The following is a 15,601-nucleotide window of genomic DNA, read 5'->3' as shown; positions in this document are numbered from 1 at the left end:
TGCTAGCAACTGAAGGAAAATTCCAAATGTACCTAACTCCTATTCCCAACCTGAAATATATTCCTACTTCCCAAGCAGCCAGAAGAAGAATACCTCTCCTTTGTCCCTTCTTTCCCCCATTACCTCTAATGGATACTCATAGGAATTTTTCCTGGGGTAAGATGCAATTAAGTCAACGAAAGATTTTTTCTGATTTATTTCTATACTGATATGGAGCCAATCCCACCAGTGCTACTGACAGCAGCAGTACAACAAGCGGGAATGAGAGGGGAGATAATGAGAGGAAAAAGAGGAGGAAACTGGCCCTGTTGCCAAGAATGTAACTCTGCCACCTCTGTTACCCACTTTCAGAATAACACATGTCTAATCCTTGACAATGAACTCACTATGGGGTCACTTCCCTTGCTATGTGTGAGCTTGGAAAACGAATACTTATTTTAACATCAGGCAAAACAAATATCATCAGGAAAGAAGGTCTGCTGACCTCCTGAAAGTCATATGATACATTCCAAAGCCAAAGTGAAATGAAAATGAAAATTTTTAAATCATCTGTACTGCTATTCTCCTCCATTAATGTGGATAATTGAAACTTGGCTGTAAATAAGGAGGCATACTGTGACTTTCATGGAACCAACAAAAAGCATCCGCTGAAAGCAGCTCTAACAAGGCCCGAGCTCTGCTGGCAGCAAGCATGCATGGAGCTCTTAATGCAAGGCTTCATCACCTTTTGTGTATCCAGACCCCTTGGGCAGGCTGGTGAAGCCTATGGACCCCTTCTCAGAATCACAATTTCAAATGCATAAAATAAAATATAAAGGATTATTAAGGAAGCCAATTATATTTAAATATAGTTAATCAAAATATATTTTCTAAAATGTTCACAGGGCCCAGGTTAAGAACCCCTGGTCTAAAGGGAGGTTCTCATCATTCTGACTCTGTCCCCAAATCCTACTAGATAGGTTCTAGAAATAGGAGAAAGGGGGAAAGAATTTAATCAGACCAAATGTGACAAAAAGTCGATGTTCAATTTGTGTTCTGGGGAAACACAAAAGAAAGCAAAAATATAAATGTAAAGTAAAAAGAAAGCAAAAGAATTCTTCTCTCTCCCTCTCTGCAACACTCTCCCCAACCCCTACACTTCAGCCCAGCAAAGCCTAGGTCTGCATTAGTAAACTGACTTTTAAAAATGGCTTTTTTTTTAAAAGGCAATGAAAAAATCAGTTATTGTACTGCTTAGAAATCACTCTGAAGGTCACAAGTATCACCCTTCACATAGGCTCCATAGTAACGAAACACAATAAAAACAAGGCTAAAAAGAAAGTCTTTTAATCTGGGCAGACAGAAAAGGAAGGTAAATAATCACCTATCCCATTGCAGTAACTGGGAAGCAATGGGTAAAAGCAACTCCACTCTCCCAGAAAGAGACAGGAAGGAAAGAAGTCCATCAGTTTCTACCTCAAAGAGGTGGTCTGAAAGTCCATCAGAACCACTTCCCCTCTTCCGATTCTCTAACACATCAGCCCAATTAGTAATTCCTGCCCTGCTTTAATGCACTTTTATAATTAATGAATTGATATATTTCTGTATAGTAGACAGAATACATATTTCTGTATAACAGAGATTCACCAATATGGATTGGTGGGTTATGTCTGTTTAGTAGTCTCTACAGTTCTTAACTTGGTCAACTTGTTTTTTAGATATGTTGATAGACGTATTTCAATACAAGTGGTTTCTTTCGTAATCCTATGAATTTATTTTACTCTTTTAAAAATGTTATTCTGGGGGCAGCTAGGTGGCACAGTGGATAGAGCACCCGCCCTAGAGTCAGGAGGACCTGAGTTCAAATCTGGCCTCAGACACTTGACACTTACTAGCTGTATGACTCTGGGCAAGTCACTTAACCCCATTGCCTAACAAAAAAAAAGCAAAGCAAAAAAAAAAAAAGTTATTCTGGGAAGGGATCCATGACACAAACAGTTTAAGGACCTCTGCTCTACAGCCCTCTATGAGGGCCTCACCTCTATGGACCCCATCTGAACTCAGCTCTCTGCTGACCTCAGTTTCTCCATCTTTTGGTGGCAAAGAGAAGCTAGTCGCATCCTAGGTACCCAGCATATTGGGCCAGCAAACACTGCCAAGCACTCTAAAGTAGAAATTCACTAAGTGCCAATGAGCATGGCTGTAGGCCAGAGATGATCTGAGCTTCAAGAGGGACACACATCCAAAACATCCATCAGGCCCAAGTCCTAATGACCCAAAAAGGAGTCACTGGTGAGAACTGTGCCCAGAACTTTACCAGCCATTCGCTGTCTCTCCTGGAACACTAGAGACTTGGCATCCTTTGGAAATGGAAAGACACAATTCTTCTGGAACAACATCAACCAAGTCAGACATTTACCCTTCCCTGAAGTCACTGCCAAAAGCTAAGCAAAATTCTTTCCATCAGTTATTCTGCTTGTTAGCCTGGAGGTCGGAGGAAAGGTCTTAGTCATGGCCATCTACCCTCAATAAATCTGCCAAGCTCTTAGTGGATTCTAAATTCAGCCACATGCTCCAGCTTCAAAGTGGGGCAGACTGAGGGCAGGCAGGGCTAGAGTTGGCCAAATCCTGTTCTCAGATCAATAGGCTACTGGGAGGGCAGAGTCCATGAATCACCAGTGCTACCTAAACACGTCTTGTAAATAGAGCCCTGTGCTAGGCACTGTAGACATGGCCAACAGGAAAAAAATCATGGTCTCTATCTTCCAATGTCTCCCAGTCTAACAAGAAAACTAGAGTTCCCACCCACAAGGTCCATTATAAGAGTTTACATTTGTTTATTTTTTCTTGTGCATATCTCCCATCTCCTCTATCAAACTAGGAATTTCCTAAGAGCAGAGACTGTGTCTTGCCCCATTGAATGACCTGAAGAGATTCTCTTAAGTGACAGGAAAACGAAAACACACACACACACACACACACACACGCACACACACACCCCTGCACATCTTAACTATTCAAAAGCAACTGATAAAACAGGGCTAGGGATAGGGACTGGACCTATGAATTCCTTGGTATAGAGAACTCCCTGTACAAAATCAAGGTGGCACTTTCTCTGCAGCTCATAGAGAAGAGATAAAAGCAAATAAGCCTCAGAGTAAGGTGACTCTTCTGGGTGATTCTTCAGTTCCCTCCTCCTCTTCTCCCTCCCTCTATTTTATTTCTCCTACTTTAGAAGGTAAGGACCAAGAGTACTTACCAGATTTGGAGTAAAGCACCAATACATTATTCCGAGTCCTGAGAAGCTTCTTGAAATCCTTATGTTCGGAGATTTTCTTGATAAGCGGGGAGATCTGGATGGAGGATAGACACATTGGCAGGACTACCTGGAGGTTAAAAGAAATCGGTTCATCATAAATTTCAATTTCCAGTCTGGCCACTACAATTAGCAGATGAAGACAAATATACAATCCGAATTTAAATAGAAAACCCAACATTTTAAATTCTTGGGGGTAGGGGTGGGGGTGGGGAAGGAAATGACTACTTCCTCCATTGTAGCTGGCCCTGCTCTTCCTACAATCTTCCTATAAGATGGCCTCCACCAAGAATACTTATCATGGGAAGCCAAACAATTCATGAAACTTCCAGCCACCTTTTCTTCTCAAATACTTCTCAGTTTTATAATAAATATTTATAAGGATTCCATGTGTGTCTTACCTCACATGTTAGACTAGCCATAACCTGAAGGTAGCAGATAGGTACATTCTTTATGCGAGAAATGCAAATACCATTTCTCTCAACATGAAGCTTGAAAGTGTAAAAATAGGAAACAAGCACTCCTTTTTCAGTATTCATATTGAATAAATTGTAATTCATCCACAATTCAATCAACAGGCAAGCATTTATTAAGTGTGCACTATATACTATGCACTGAGATATATGAAAGTGAGGTGACCATGGGAAATCCAGATAAAGATATCCCACAGACAGTTGGAGGGGAGAAGAGGCCCAGAAGCTCCGGAATGTAGATTGAGGAATTATTTGCATAAAGATGATAGTTTAATCAATGGGAGTTGATGTCATTACCAAGGGATAGTACAGAGAGTTGATGAGATCACCAAGGCCTACACTGAGAAATCTGCAGTATATCCACACACAGGGATATAACATGGAAAATGATTATTCAGGAGACAGACTGGTACAAGGCAAGAGAAGAATCAGGAGAGAGTAAGGTCACAAAAAGGAAGGAGAGAATATCCAGAAGGAAAGTAGAGTCAACCATGTCAAACTCTCCAGACATAAACACAGACAAAACAAAGGCTGAGAAAAGGCCAGTGGATTTACTGATATATAGATCATTGATGAAACTGGGCAGAGCAATTTTAGTTAAGTGTTGGGGACAGAAGCCAGATGCAAAAAGCTGAGAAGCTGAGACACCAAGTCTAGGCAGCTTTTTCTAGGAGTCTGGCCGTGAAAGGGAGGTGAGAGATTGAGGAGTTGGGGAAAAACCATTTCCAGATAACACCTTCGCAGGTAATTCAATTCAACAAGCATTTGTTAATTGCCTATTATGGGCAAAGCACTGTATGGAAAAAGGAAGATACAAGTGCAATTAAGCTGAAGTACCCGTTCTCATAGAATATGAACATAAGACACTTAGGCAACTATAATAAACAGTAAGATACAGACACTAGAGAAAGAAAAAACAAAATGCTATGTGAGGTCTGAAAAAGCAGTGTGGAGGGAGAGATATTGGGATTAGCAGGCAAGGCTTCAGAGAAGAGGCCACATTATTAGAGCTGGGCTTTAAAGACTGGATAGATGAAAAAAAATCTATCAATAATTTTTTTTAAACTAGTAACACTGGCAAAGAAAGAGAATACAGTTTAGCTGTGGGTAACAGTATATGTGATGACAGTATATTGAGGTGGGAAAGAACCAGGTATGTTCAATGGTGAAACAGAGTAGTTCAGGCTGTCTAACGTACGTTGTGGGAGTGGAAAGAAGGGAACACATATGAGCAATATTGTGAAGGCAGAAATGAGATGTAACATCATACTGAACACGGAGGGTGGATTGTTAAGTTGAGGGTGATGCCTAACTTGCCAGCGTGTGACTGGGAAAATGCCGGGGCCCCTGATACAGTAAATTTGGAAAGAAGGGCAGGTTTGAGGAGAAAGACAAGGAGCTCTGTTTTGGACATGTTGGTCAGATACATGAATATGGGAGGTATCTGCATAGAGATGTAGCTGAATCCACCGGACTTGATGAGATCACTAAGTGAGATGATATTAGGTAGGGGGTGTCCTTCACTTTGTCTTCCACAGCGTGGTGAAGCCCTTGGATATGCAATTAGGTCATGCTGCAGAGAGAGCACTGGGCCTCGAGTCAGGAAGATGTGGGTGCAAATCTAAGACACTTAATAAGCTATATGACCCTGGGCAAGTAATTTAACCTCTCTTGGTCTCAGTTTCTTCAACTGTGAAATAGGGATTAATAATAGCTCCTAACTCCTAAGGTTCTTGCAAGGATACAATATTTGTAAAAGCTTAGCACAGCTCTTGCACATAGTAGTCTTTTAAATAAATTTACTTCTCAGAATAATGATTTTAAATGTACAAAGTAAAATACAAAGGATTTCCCCTCCAAAAAAAAAACCAAAACCCCAATTATACTGAAATACAGTTTAAAAACAAGATCATAGACCCCAGTTTAAGAACCCCTGGTAGAGAGGGAGAAGAGAAGACGGCATAGGACAGTACCTTTGGGGAGACCCAAAAGTTAGTGGGCATGATTAGGATGAAGATCCAGAAAAAGAGATGAAAAGAAACAAGTAGGAGGAGAACCAAGAGAGAGCAGTACCTCAAAACCCTAGAGAGAAGAGGATAAAAATGAGTCAAAAGCTGAAGAGATACCAAGAAGTATGAAACTGACGGAAAAGTCATGAGATCTGGCAATCTCGCAAGAGATCACTAATTATAAAGCTAGTTAGTAATAAAGTTCAGGTTAGAACTCAGGTTTCCTAAATCCTAGTTGAGAGTCTTTCCACTAAGTCACATTATTTTCCTAATATCTAAAATGGAAATGATTCTTAGCATTAGAAAGTAGCACTATCTTGACTTCTCCTTTATTCATTCCCATGACAATACAATTGTAAAAAGCTTCATATGCTCTTCTCCCTCAAATCTCAAATTCACCACTGTGACAATATCTTTCCCAAAAAAAAGTTCACTGAATTTACAACACCAAATTTCTTTCTTTCTATTTCTCTCAGTTTCATGTCCTCAAGGGCAAGAGAGGCACAAATAGATTTTGGGCTATGAAATCAAAACCCTGGGTACCTCGGTGTAGAATCGAAATATGCTATTAAAAAAAAAAAGAAAATTCCTTTATTTGAAAAACACATTTACATTTGGCTATTTTTAATAATTTACCAAGTAGGACAAGTCATAAGCCCCTGAAGGAAAACAAACCATTATGGTTTTAGAGTCAACCAGAAGGTCTGCTTAAATAACTATTTAAATAACTCTATCAGAAAAAGAAACTAAATAAGCCATAAATAAACTCCCAAAGGAAAAAATCAAAGGACCAAATGCATTCACAAGTGAATTTCGTTAAACATTCAAAGAACAATCAATTCTAATATTCCATAAGTTGTTTGCAATAATATGAAAAGAAGTTACTCTTCCAATCTTTATGATACAAAAATGGTCTTGATACCTAAACCAGGGAGAGGCAATGCAAAGAAAACTACAAATCAGTATCCCTAATGTAAGGGACAAGTGTCTTACAAGAACTCCAGGAAGCTGTTGGTGAACCAGGAAGGACTTTTATTAACATTCTTGCAAGACCAGGTGTCCAAGAAGTAGGCAAATACAAAGCTTTTTATTCCCTACTCCCAGTTTGCATTTCCTTCCCCTGTTTCCCCACTGGCTGGGTATCGCAGGGTTCACGGCCTATCCCGAGCACCTGAGCACCCCGTATGAGTCTCCAGCACGAGAGCCGGCGGGACGAGGCCAAGGAGCGGCGCTGCCCCCGCCAGGAGGAGCTGGCCCCCTACCCCCCTACTCCCCTACCCCAAGAGCAAGCGAACCGGCCGCAAGGAGGAAGGGCAGGATCCCATGGACCCCGGCACCTCCTCGGATGCCCCCGGGGGCACCTGGTCCACGGGCCTCCCCAAGAAGAAAGAGGCCCCACGTGAGCCTCCACCCCTCTTTACATCTCCCATTCCCCACATGTTGGCTACCCCTTCCCCTTATTTTCTTTATACTTTATTTGGTCAGAGTTCCCCATAACTGTAAGCATAAGCGGCCATGTTGGACCGCAAAACCAGTTTCAACCAGTTTTAACTGCTTTAACTGGGCCAGTTCCAGTGCATGTTCTCAAGGGTGCTGTCACGTGGGTGTCCGTACCCTGATGAATGATACGCAGAAGCAACATCCTCAACCACATTTTCTACGCTAATGAAAATTGATGCAAACATTTTAAATAAAATATTATCAAGTAGGCTACAATAACATACATTATGTTATTAGAATACATTATGACATTATACATTATGACAAGGTTGAGTTTACACCAGAAATGTAGTAATGGTTCAATATAAGGAAATATAATAAACCATATTGATAGTATAATATAAATAATAAAAACCATCTCATATCAATAGATGGTTAAAAAAAAGGCCTGATAAAATTGGATACTTGTTTCTACTAAAAAAAATCTAGAAATACAGATTGGTTAATATGACAAAAAAAGGTAAATGATGGATGTTGGAGGGGATGTGGGAAAACTGGACATTAATGCACTGTTGGTGGAGTTGGGAACTGATCCCAACCATTCTGGAGAGCAATTTGGAACTCTGCCCAAAGGGCTATAAAACTGTGCAACCCTTTGATCCAGCAATACCACTGCTAGATCTATATCCCAAAGACATCCAAAGGGAAAAGGATGTATTTGTACAAAAATATTTGCAGCAGCTCTTTTTATGGTGGCTAAGAATCGGAAATTGAAGGGATGCCCATCAATTGGAGAATGGCTAAATAAGTGGTGGTATATGATTGTGATGGAATTTAATGCACTATAAGAAACGACAAGCAGGATGATTTCAGAAAAACCTGGAAAGACTTACATGAACTGATGCAAAGTAAAGTGAACAGAACCAGGAGAACATTGTACATAGTACTAACAATATTATATGATGAAGAATTGTGAATGACTTAGCTATTCTCAGCAATACAATGATCCAAGACAATCGCAAAGGACTAATGATGAAGCATACTATCCTCCAAAGAAAGAACTGATATTGTTTGAATACAGACTGAAGCATGCTGTTTTTCACTTTCTATCTTTCATTATTTTTCTTTTATTCGAGTCTTCTAGTACAAAATGACTAATGTGGAAATGTTTTACACGGTTGTACATGTATAACCTACATATGATTGCTTATCATCTCAGGGAGAGGAGAGAGGGATAGAATTTGGAACTCAAAATGTTTAAAAAATTTTTTAAATTGTTTTAATGTAATTTGGGGAAAATATTTTTTTAAAAATCTAGAAATCATAAGAATGAACTTTTCCTTAATATAGTAAATAGTATTTATCTAAATGTAAGAGCAAACATTATATGTAACGGAGAAAAGTTACAAGGTTTTTTCAATAAGATCAGGTGCAAAAGCAAAGATGCTTAATATCACCACTAGTATTTAACATAGTCCTAGAAATGATAGCTACAGCAATTAGATAAGAAAAAGGAATTGAAGGAATAAGCATAGGCAAAGGGAAAACAAAATTATCACTTTCTGCAGTCAATACAATGGTGTGCTTAGAGAACCCTAGAGAACTAACTATATATCTAACATATACCAAGAACTATGCTAACAACTAAAAAAGACAATTGAAATAATGACTTCAACAAAGTTGCAGGATATTAGCTAAATCCAAATAAAGTCGATCCTCAACATTTGTGCATTTAACTTTTGCAACTTCAATCATTCACACAATTTTATTAATAACCTCATTCTCACTTTTGCACTGGCAATTCTACACATTCACAGCTATGTTCAGTAGTGAAAAATATGAGAGGCAAGATGCCCACAAGTTTGTGGAGCAGCTAGTTTCCTACCAGACACTTCACTGGTCTTGTTCACCCGACTGTTGTAAAGAAATCTCCATGTATTTGTTGCATATTTTCATTCTTTGCATTTAAAACTCAAGGTTTGTGTTGCAAAGATACTCTCAAAGTGTAGTGCAAGTCCTTTGGGCTCTAAGGTGATGTGGAGATCTCGCCAGTCTTGATATCTTCCAACGGCAGCAACTAAAGTCCAAACAACCTCTCCCTTGATTTTCAGAGGGCAGACATAGTGGAGAGGTTTATAGTAGTATAGTATACAGTACAACACCCTCACAATGCCATCTGATACAGTGGAAAGTAAGATTTAGTTTTAAAAATGTTTTAGTTTTAAGAATTTTATTTGCGAGGGGGGAGTTCTGGGAGCCAAGATGGCAGCATAAGAAGTAAGTTGCTCTCATCTTCCTTACTGATCTCTAAAAACCCAGAAAATATCGCCCCTGGAACATATGAGCCAGCACAAAGATGGGGTGCAGTAGTCTTTTAACTCAGGGAGCTTGGGGGATTAACAGGAAAGGTCCCTCTCGCTCTAGTGGAAGGGGACCAGTTACAGGATAGGAGGTGTCTCAGCAAGCCAGTGGCAAGCTCCACTTCAGAAAACCAGCAGGAGATCCTGAGCCCCAGGGTGGTGGAGCAGGCAAGTGCTACACCAGGGCCCTTGGCACAGGCAGGGGAACTGGTAGACTCCAGCAGCCAAACCTCCTGGTGCTTCAGCACAACTCCAGAAAGCACAACTCCAGGTGGGCAGGCATCCTGCAGCCAAATCTTCTGGTGCTTCAGAGCAGCCATCCTCCAGGGGCCAGACCCCCCTCCACCTGGAGAGCTTCAGTGTTGCTGACCCCAGCTCAGCACCAGGTAAGCTACCAGACCCCTACAGCCTTCAACTGCCAGTACCTGAGACCCCAGAACACAAAGCCAGTGACCAGGTCCCTGGCCCCCAGCACAAGAAGCTTGAGTCAGTGCCTCCTGTGCTCCAGCAGGAGAGCTCAACTTTAAAAGGCATGAAATAGGCAAACATCATGAGCAAAAAGCAGAAATGGGCAGTGACCACAGATTATTACTATGGGGACAGAGACAATCCTGAAGAGGACAATATTGTCAATATACCCACAGCTGAAACCTCAAAAGGGAATATGAATTGGTCTCAAGCCCAAAAAGCCTTTTTGGAAGAGCTCAAGAAAGATTTTTAAAAGTCAAATGAGAGAGGTAGAAGAAAAACTGGGAAAAGAAATGAGAGGTATACAAGAGAGTTAATAGCTTGGAAAAGGAAGGACAAAAATTGACTGTAGAAAACAAGTCCTTAAAAAAATACAATTGGCCAAATGGGAAAAGAGTACACTGAAGAAAACAACTCCTTAAAAAGTAAAATGGACCAAATGGAAAAAGAGGTATAAAAGCTAATTGAAGAAAACAATTCATTAAAAATTGGAACTGGACAAATGGAAGCTAATGACTCTATGAAACATCAAGAATCAGTCAAACAAAATAAAAAGAATGAAAAAATAGAAGAAAACATAAAACACCTCATTGGAAAAACAACTGACCTGGAAAATAGATGTAGGAGAGATAATTTAAGAATTACTGGTCTACCTAAAACCTATGATCAAAAAAAGAGCCTGAATAGCATCTTTCAAGAAATCATCAAGGAAAACTCCCCTGAGGTCCTAGAACCAGAGAGTAAAATAGTCATCGAAAGAATCTACTCATCACCTCTTGAAAGAGATCCCAAATTGAAAATGCCAAGGAATATTGTAGCCAAATTCCAGAATAATCAGGTTAAGGAGAAAATATTGCAAGCAGCCAGGAAGGAACAATTTAAATATCATGGTACCAGAGTCAGGATTATGCAGGACCTCGCAGCTTCTACATTAAAAGATCGGAGGGTTTGGAATATGATATTCTGTAAGGCAAAGGAGCTTGTATTACATCCAAGGATCAATTACCCAGTGAAACTGAGCATAATATTTCAGGGGAAGAGATGGACATTCAATGAAATAGGGGACTTCCAAACCTTCCTGATGGAAAGACCAGAGCTCAACAGAAAATCTTATCTTCAAACACAAGAGTCAAGAGAGGAATAAAAGGTAAACAGGAAAGAAAGAAAAAAACAACATGTTATTCAATAAGGGTAAACTGTTTATATCCCTACAAGGGAAGATGATACTTCTGACTCTTGAGAACTATATCTTTATTACAACATTTAGCAGGGGTACATACAGACAGAGGGCATGGGTATAAGTTGACTTTGATGTGATGATAAAAAAAATCTAAATAAGTGATGAAAAGGGATTGAACTGGGAGAAGAGGAAAGAAAGAGGCAGAAAAGGGTAAATTACATCACATGAAAAGGCACAAAGACCTATTACAGTAAAGGGAAAGAAGGAAGGGAAATGAGCATTGTTTGCACCTTAGTCTCATCGGATTTGGCTCAAAGAGGGAATAACCTTCTGGTGCTTGAGAGCAGCCATCCTCCAAGGGCCAGACCCCCCTCCACCCGGAAAGCTTCAGTGTTGCTGACCCCAGCTCAGCACCAGGTAAGCTACCAGACCCCTACAGGCTCCAACTGCCAGTATTTAAGGCCCCAACATATTTACATCCTAACAATTATATACAGACAATCCTTATGTCTACTCTTTCTCATTAGACTAGGAGTTCCTAAAGGCATCCCCCTATTAGACCAGGAGCTTCCTAAGCATCCTGACTGTCCTTTCTATGTCCCCACAATACCCAATGAGGTTCTAACCAGAGTTCTAAGTTCAGAAAGGCACATGACTGACAACATTCCCTCTGGTTCCACTCGACCTCCCAATCAACTCTTCCCTCCAACTTCAACCTAGCCAGAAGCCCAAGGATTATAAAATTAAAACAATAGCAAAGGGACTATACCATTTTGAACCAAGGCCAGTAACCAATCCTTGTTTCCCTCTTTGAAATATGAACAGCAACTGGCCCTCCCACGCAGAGATACACCTTAGCTACATATAAAAAATTACAACTAAAATCTATATGCAAAGCTAACCAAAGTTCTACCACTGCCTCAAATCTACAGGCAATTGCATTAAAGTAGTAGAAAGAGCACTGGTCCAGAAGCCAGGATATTTGGTTTTTAGCAGTAGCCATTCTGGCATTGGCTACCTGTATGACCTTGGATAGGTCATTTCTTTTATCTGGGCTTCATTTTCATCTGAAAAAAATTAAGGGACTAGACTGATTTTTCCATTTCCTTTCAACTCTGACATTCTAAGAGTCTAAAAATTATAAAATTGTAAGGACCTTATGGTTATCATCATCAGTATTCAGAATAAATAATCCCAGACCACAATCAGTCTTTTCTGGGCCACGGCCACACTACCAGAAGCTGAGCTCATCAAAGATCATCTAACATACCACTAACAGGTGTTGAAGGTAATGAGTGCCATGTACTGAACAGAATTTTATTCTGAAATGACAGTCCCTGTCTACCTACCAGAAGATTATTATTAGATGGTTGGAGAGAATGCAAGATAAATATTCAGGAGGGGAAAGTTCATATTGAACTCAAGATGGACAGAGAAAGGCCTTGAGGCAATAAATTCAAGGTGATCTAAGAAGGGGCCTGCCTTTTAGCTGAGGCCACAACCACAGCACAAAAGGAACTGAAAGGTCAGTCAGCACCGACACGTGTAGCAGTTGTAAAGGGTCTCCCTGGGAATTTACACTCTAACTGAAGAAACATGAAAATGAATTCTTTGAAGGACAATCAAGATGCTAAAACTGTATGATACAGACTATAACTGCAAAAGGAATTCAAAAGGAGAGACCAATGTGGGTTGCAGTGGTCAGGATTGGTTTTAAGGAAGAGGTGGTGTTGAACTGAGCCTTGAAGGATGGGTAGGCTTGAATAGGTAGAGGGAATAGAGAAGAGCAATGTGAGGTAAGCAAGCAATATGAGCAAAAGCAAAAAGGAAGAAATTGTCATGGTGTGTGCATAGGCAGCAAGATTGCTCTGGCTAGGGCAGAGGGGTTATGTTGAACAATAGTGGGAAAGTAAATTAAATAGGCAGGATAGAGCCAAATTATGGAAGGATTTAAACACTGGACATGGAGGATTGAATTTGATGTAGTAGGTAACCGACCATTGTTGATTCTTAAGTAAAGGAAGTGCAGGATGAAAACTATATTTTAGGAAAAAGAGACCAGTAAGGAGGTTGTTACAGTAACTTAGACATAGGTAACAAGGGTAGAGCAGAAGCAGTGGGAATGAAGAATAAAGGTAAAAATCTAGGATACATATTGAAGGAATAAATGAGGCCTGCTGCCAGATTGAATTTAAGTAATAAAGGAGAGGAAGAGCCAAAAAATTAAAATAAACAAAAATAAACAAAAAATCCGAGGCTCCTAGGATAACAAAATGAAGATTTTGGAGAGGGGAGGGGAGGGGAGGCGTGTTTTTTTTTTGAGGGGGGGTCAGGTTTTTTTTTTTTTTTTTAAGAAGGACAGGAGAGGTTTCTGGGGAGAAGAGATGGTGACAAGTTTACGGACACAGTGAGTTAGAACATATAAGCGGAGATGTCACATGCTGGATATAAAGATTTGGGAACCATCATTACAAATGACAACTGAAGGCCTGAGTTCTCCAAGCCTGTGAATGCAGAGAGAAAAGCAGAGAGCTGAGAACTGAATGTGAAGGGGTACCCACAGTTATGGTGAATGAAACGGAAAAGGAAATGGATAAGAAAAGAGTGGAAGGGTCACAGATAATACAGAACCATGTAAACTGCAATGTCATAGGAAGCCAAGGAAGGACACTTTTAAGAAAGAGTGGATAACAGATGAGAAAGCAGAATTCAACAATATATTGTTGAACTATAAAGATTTACACAGAGTTAAAATGAGGGACTAGAGCAGAATTTATCACATCTCAGGTAAATTTTTAAAAGGTAACCAATAATGAAACAGAAAAAGCAACAGCAAAAACTGCCATGGTTAATAAAAATAATCAGGGAAACCACCTTATTCTTTCTTTTTAATTAATTTATTTACTTTTAGTGTTCAACATTCATTTTCACAAGATTTTGAGTTGCAAATTTTCTCCCCATCTCGCCCCTCCCCCCACCCCTAGACTGCTTACCCTTCCCCTTCTATTTTCCTCTGGGGTAGGATAGATTTTTATACCCCATTGCCTGTATATTTTATTTCCCAGTTGCATGTCAAAACAGTTTTTAACATGTTTTTAAAGCTTTGGGTTCCAAAGTTTCTCCCTTCCTCCCTCCCCACCACCTACCCTTATTGAAATGGCAAGCAACTCGATACAGGTTATACATGTGCAGTCATGCAAAACACTTCTATAGTAATCATGTTGTGAAAAACTAACTATATTTCCCTTTATCCTATCCCACTCCCTGGTTTATTCTATTCTCTCTTTTGACCTTATCTCTCAGAAATGTTTGCTTCTGATTACCCCTTCCCCCCATCTGCCCTCCCTTCTATCATTCCCCCCGCTCTTATCCCCTTCCCCCCCATTTTCCTGTAGGGTAAGATAGATTTCCATACCCAATTGAGTATATATGTTATTCGCTCCTTAAGCCAAATCTGATGAGAATAAGATTCACTCATTCCCTCTCACCTTCCCTCATTTCCCCTCCACTGCAAAAGCTTTTTTGTCTGTTTTATGTGAGATAATTTACCCCATTCTACCTCTCCCTTTCTCCTTCTCCCAGCATAATCCTTTCTCACCCCTTAATTTTATTTTTTTTAGATATTACCCCTTCATCTTCAACTCACTCTGTGCCCTATCTATCTATCTATCTATCTATCTATCTATCTATCTATCTATCTATCAATCCATATATTTTCCATCTCCAACTACCCTAATACTGACAAAGGTCTCATGAGTTACAAATATCATCTTTCCATACAGGAATGTAAACAGTTCAACTTTAATAAGTCCCTTATGATTTCCCTTTCCTGTTTACCTTTTAATGCGTCTCTTGAGTCTTGTATTTGAAAGTCAAATTTTCTATTCAGCTCTGGTCTTTTCAGCAAGAATGCTTGAAAGTCCTCTATTTCACTGAACGTCTATTTTTTCCCCTGAAGGATTATACTTAGTTTTGCTGGGTAGGTGATTCTTGGCTATAATTCTATCTCCTTTGCCCTCCAGAATATCATATTCCAAGCCCTCCAGTCCCTGCTAAATCATGTGTTATCCTGATTGTGTTTCCACAACACTTGAATTGTTTTTTTTCTGGCTGCTTGTAATGTTTTCTCCTTGACCTGGGAACTCTGGAATTTGGCTATAATATTCTTATGGGTTTTCCTTTAGGGATCTCTTTCAGGAGGTGATTGGTGGATTCTTTCAATTTCTATTTTACCCTCTGGTTCTAGAATATCAGGGCAGTTTGCCTGGATAATTTCTTGAAAGATTATGTCTAGGCTCTTTTTTTGATCACGGCTTTCAGGTAGTCCAATAAGTTTTAAATGATCTCTCCTGGATCTATTTTCCAGGTCAGTTATT

General features: G+C 39.9%; 1 protein-coding gene across 1 annotated transcript in view; it reads right to left on the bottom strand.

Annotated features, from left to right (window-relative positions):
• Window positions 1-15,601, bottom strand: part of PDIA5 (protein disulfide isomerase family A member 5) — a 172,357-nt gene that overhangs the window by 130,629 nt on the left and 26,127 nt on the right. The window contains exon 2 of the mRNA XM_027845336.1: window positions 3,239-3,365. Coding sequence (XP_027701137.1) covers window positions 3,239-3,365 — 127 coding nt within the window. The remainder of the gene's footprint in view (window positions 1-3,238; window positions 3,366-15,601) is intronic.

Source organism: Vombatus ursinus, unplaced genomic scaffold, assembly GCF_900497805.2.
Source record: "Vombatus ursinus unplaced genomic scaffold, bare-nosed wombat genome assembly UNPS02014959.1, whole genome shotgun sequence".
In the NCBI taxonomy this organism is placed as follows: domain Eukaryota; kingdom Metazoa; phylum Chordata; class Mammalia; order Diprotodontia; family Vombatidae; genus Vombatus; species Vombatus ursinus.
Note: the sequence above shows the minus strand (reverse complement) of the source record. Positions and strands in the feature narration are given on the sequence as shown.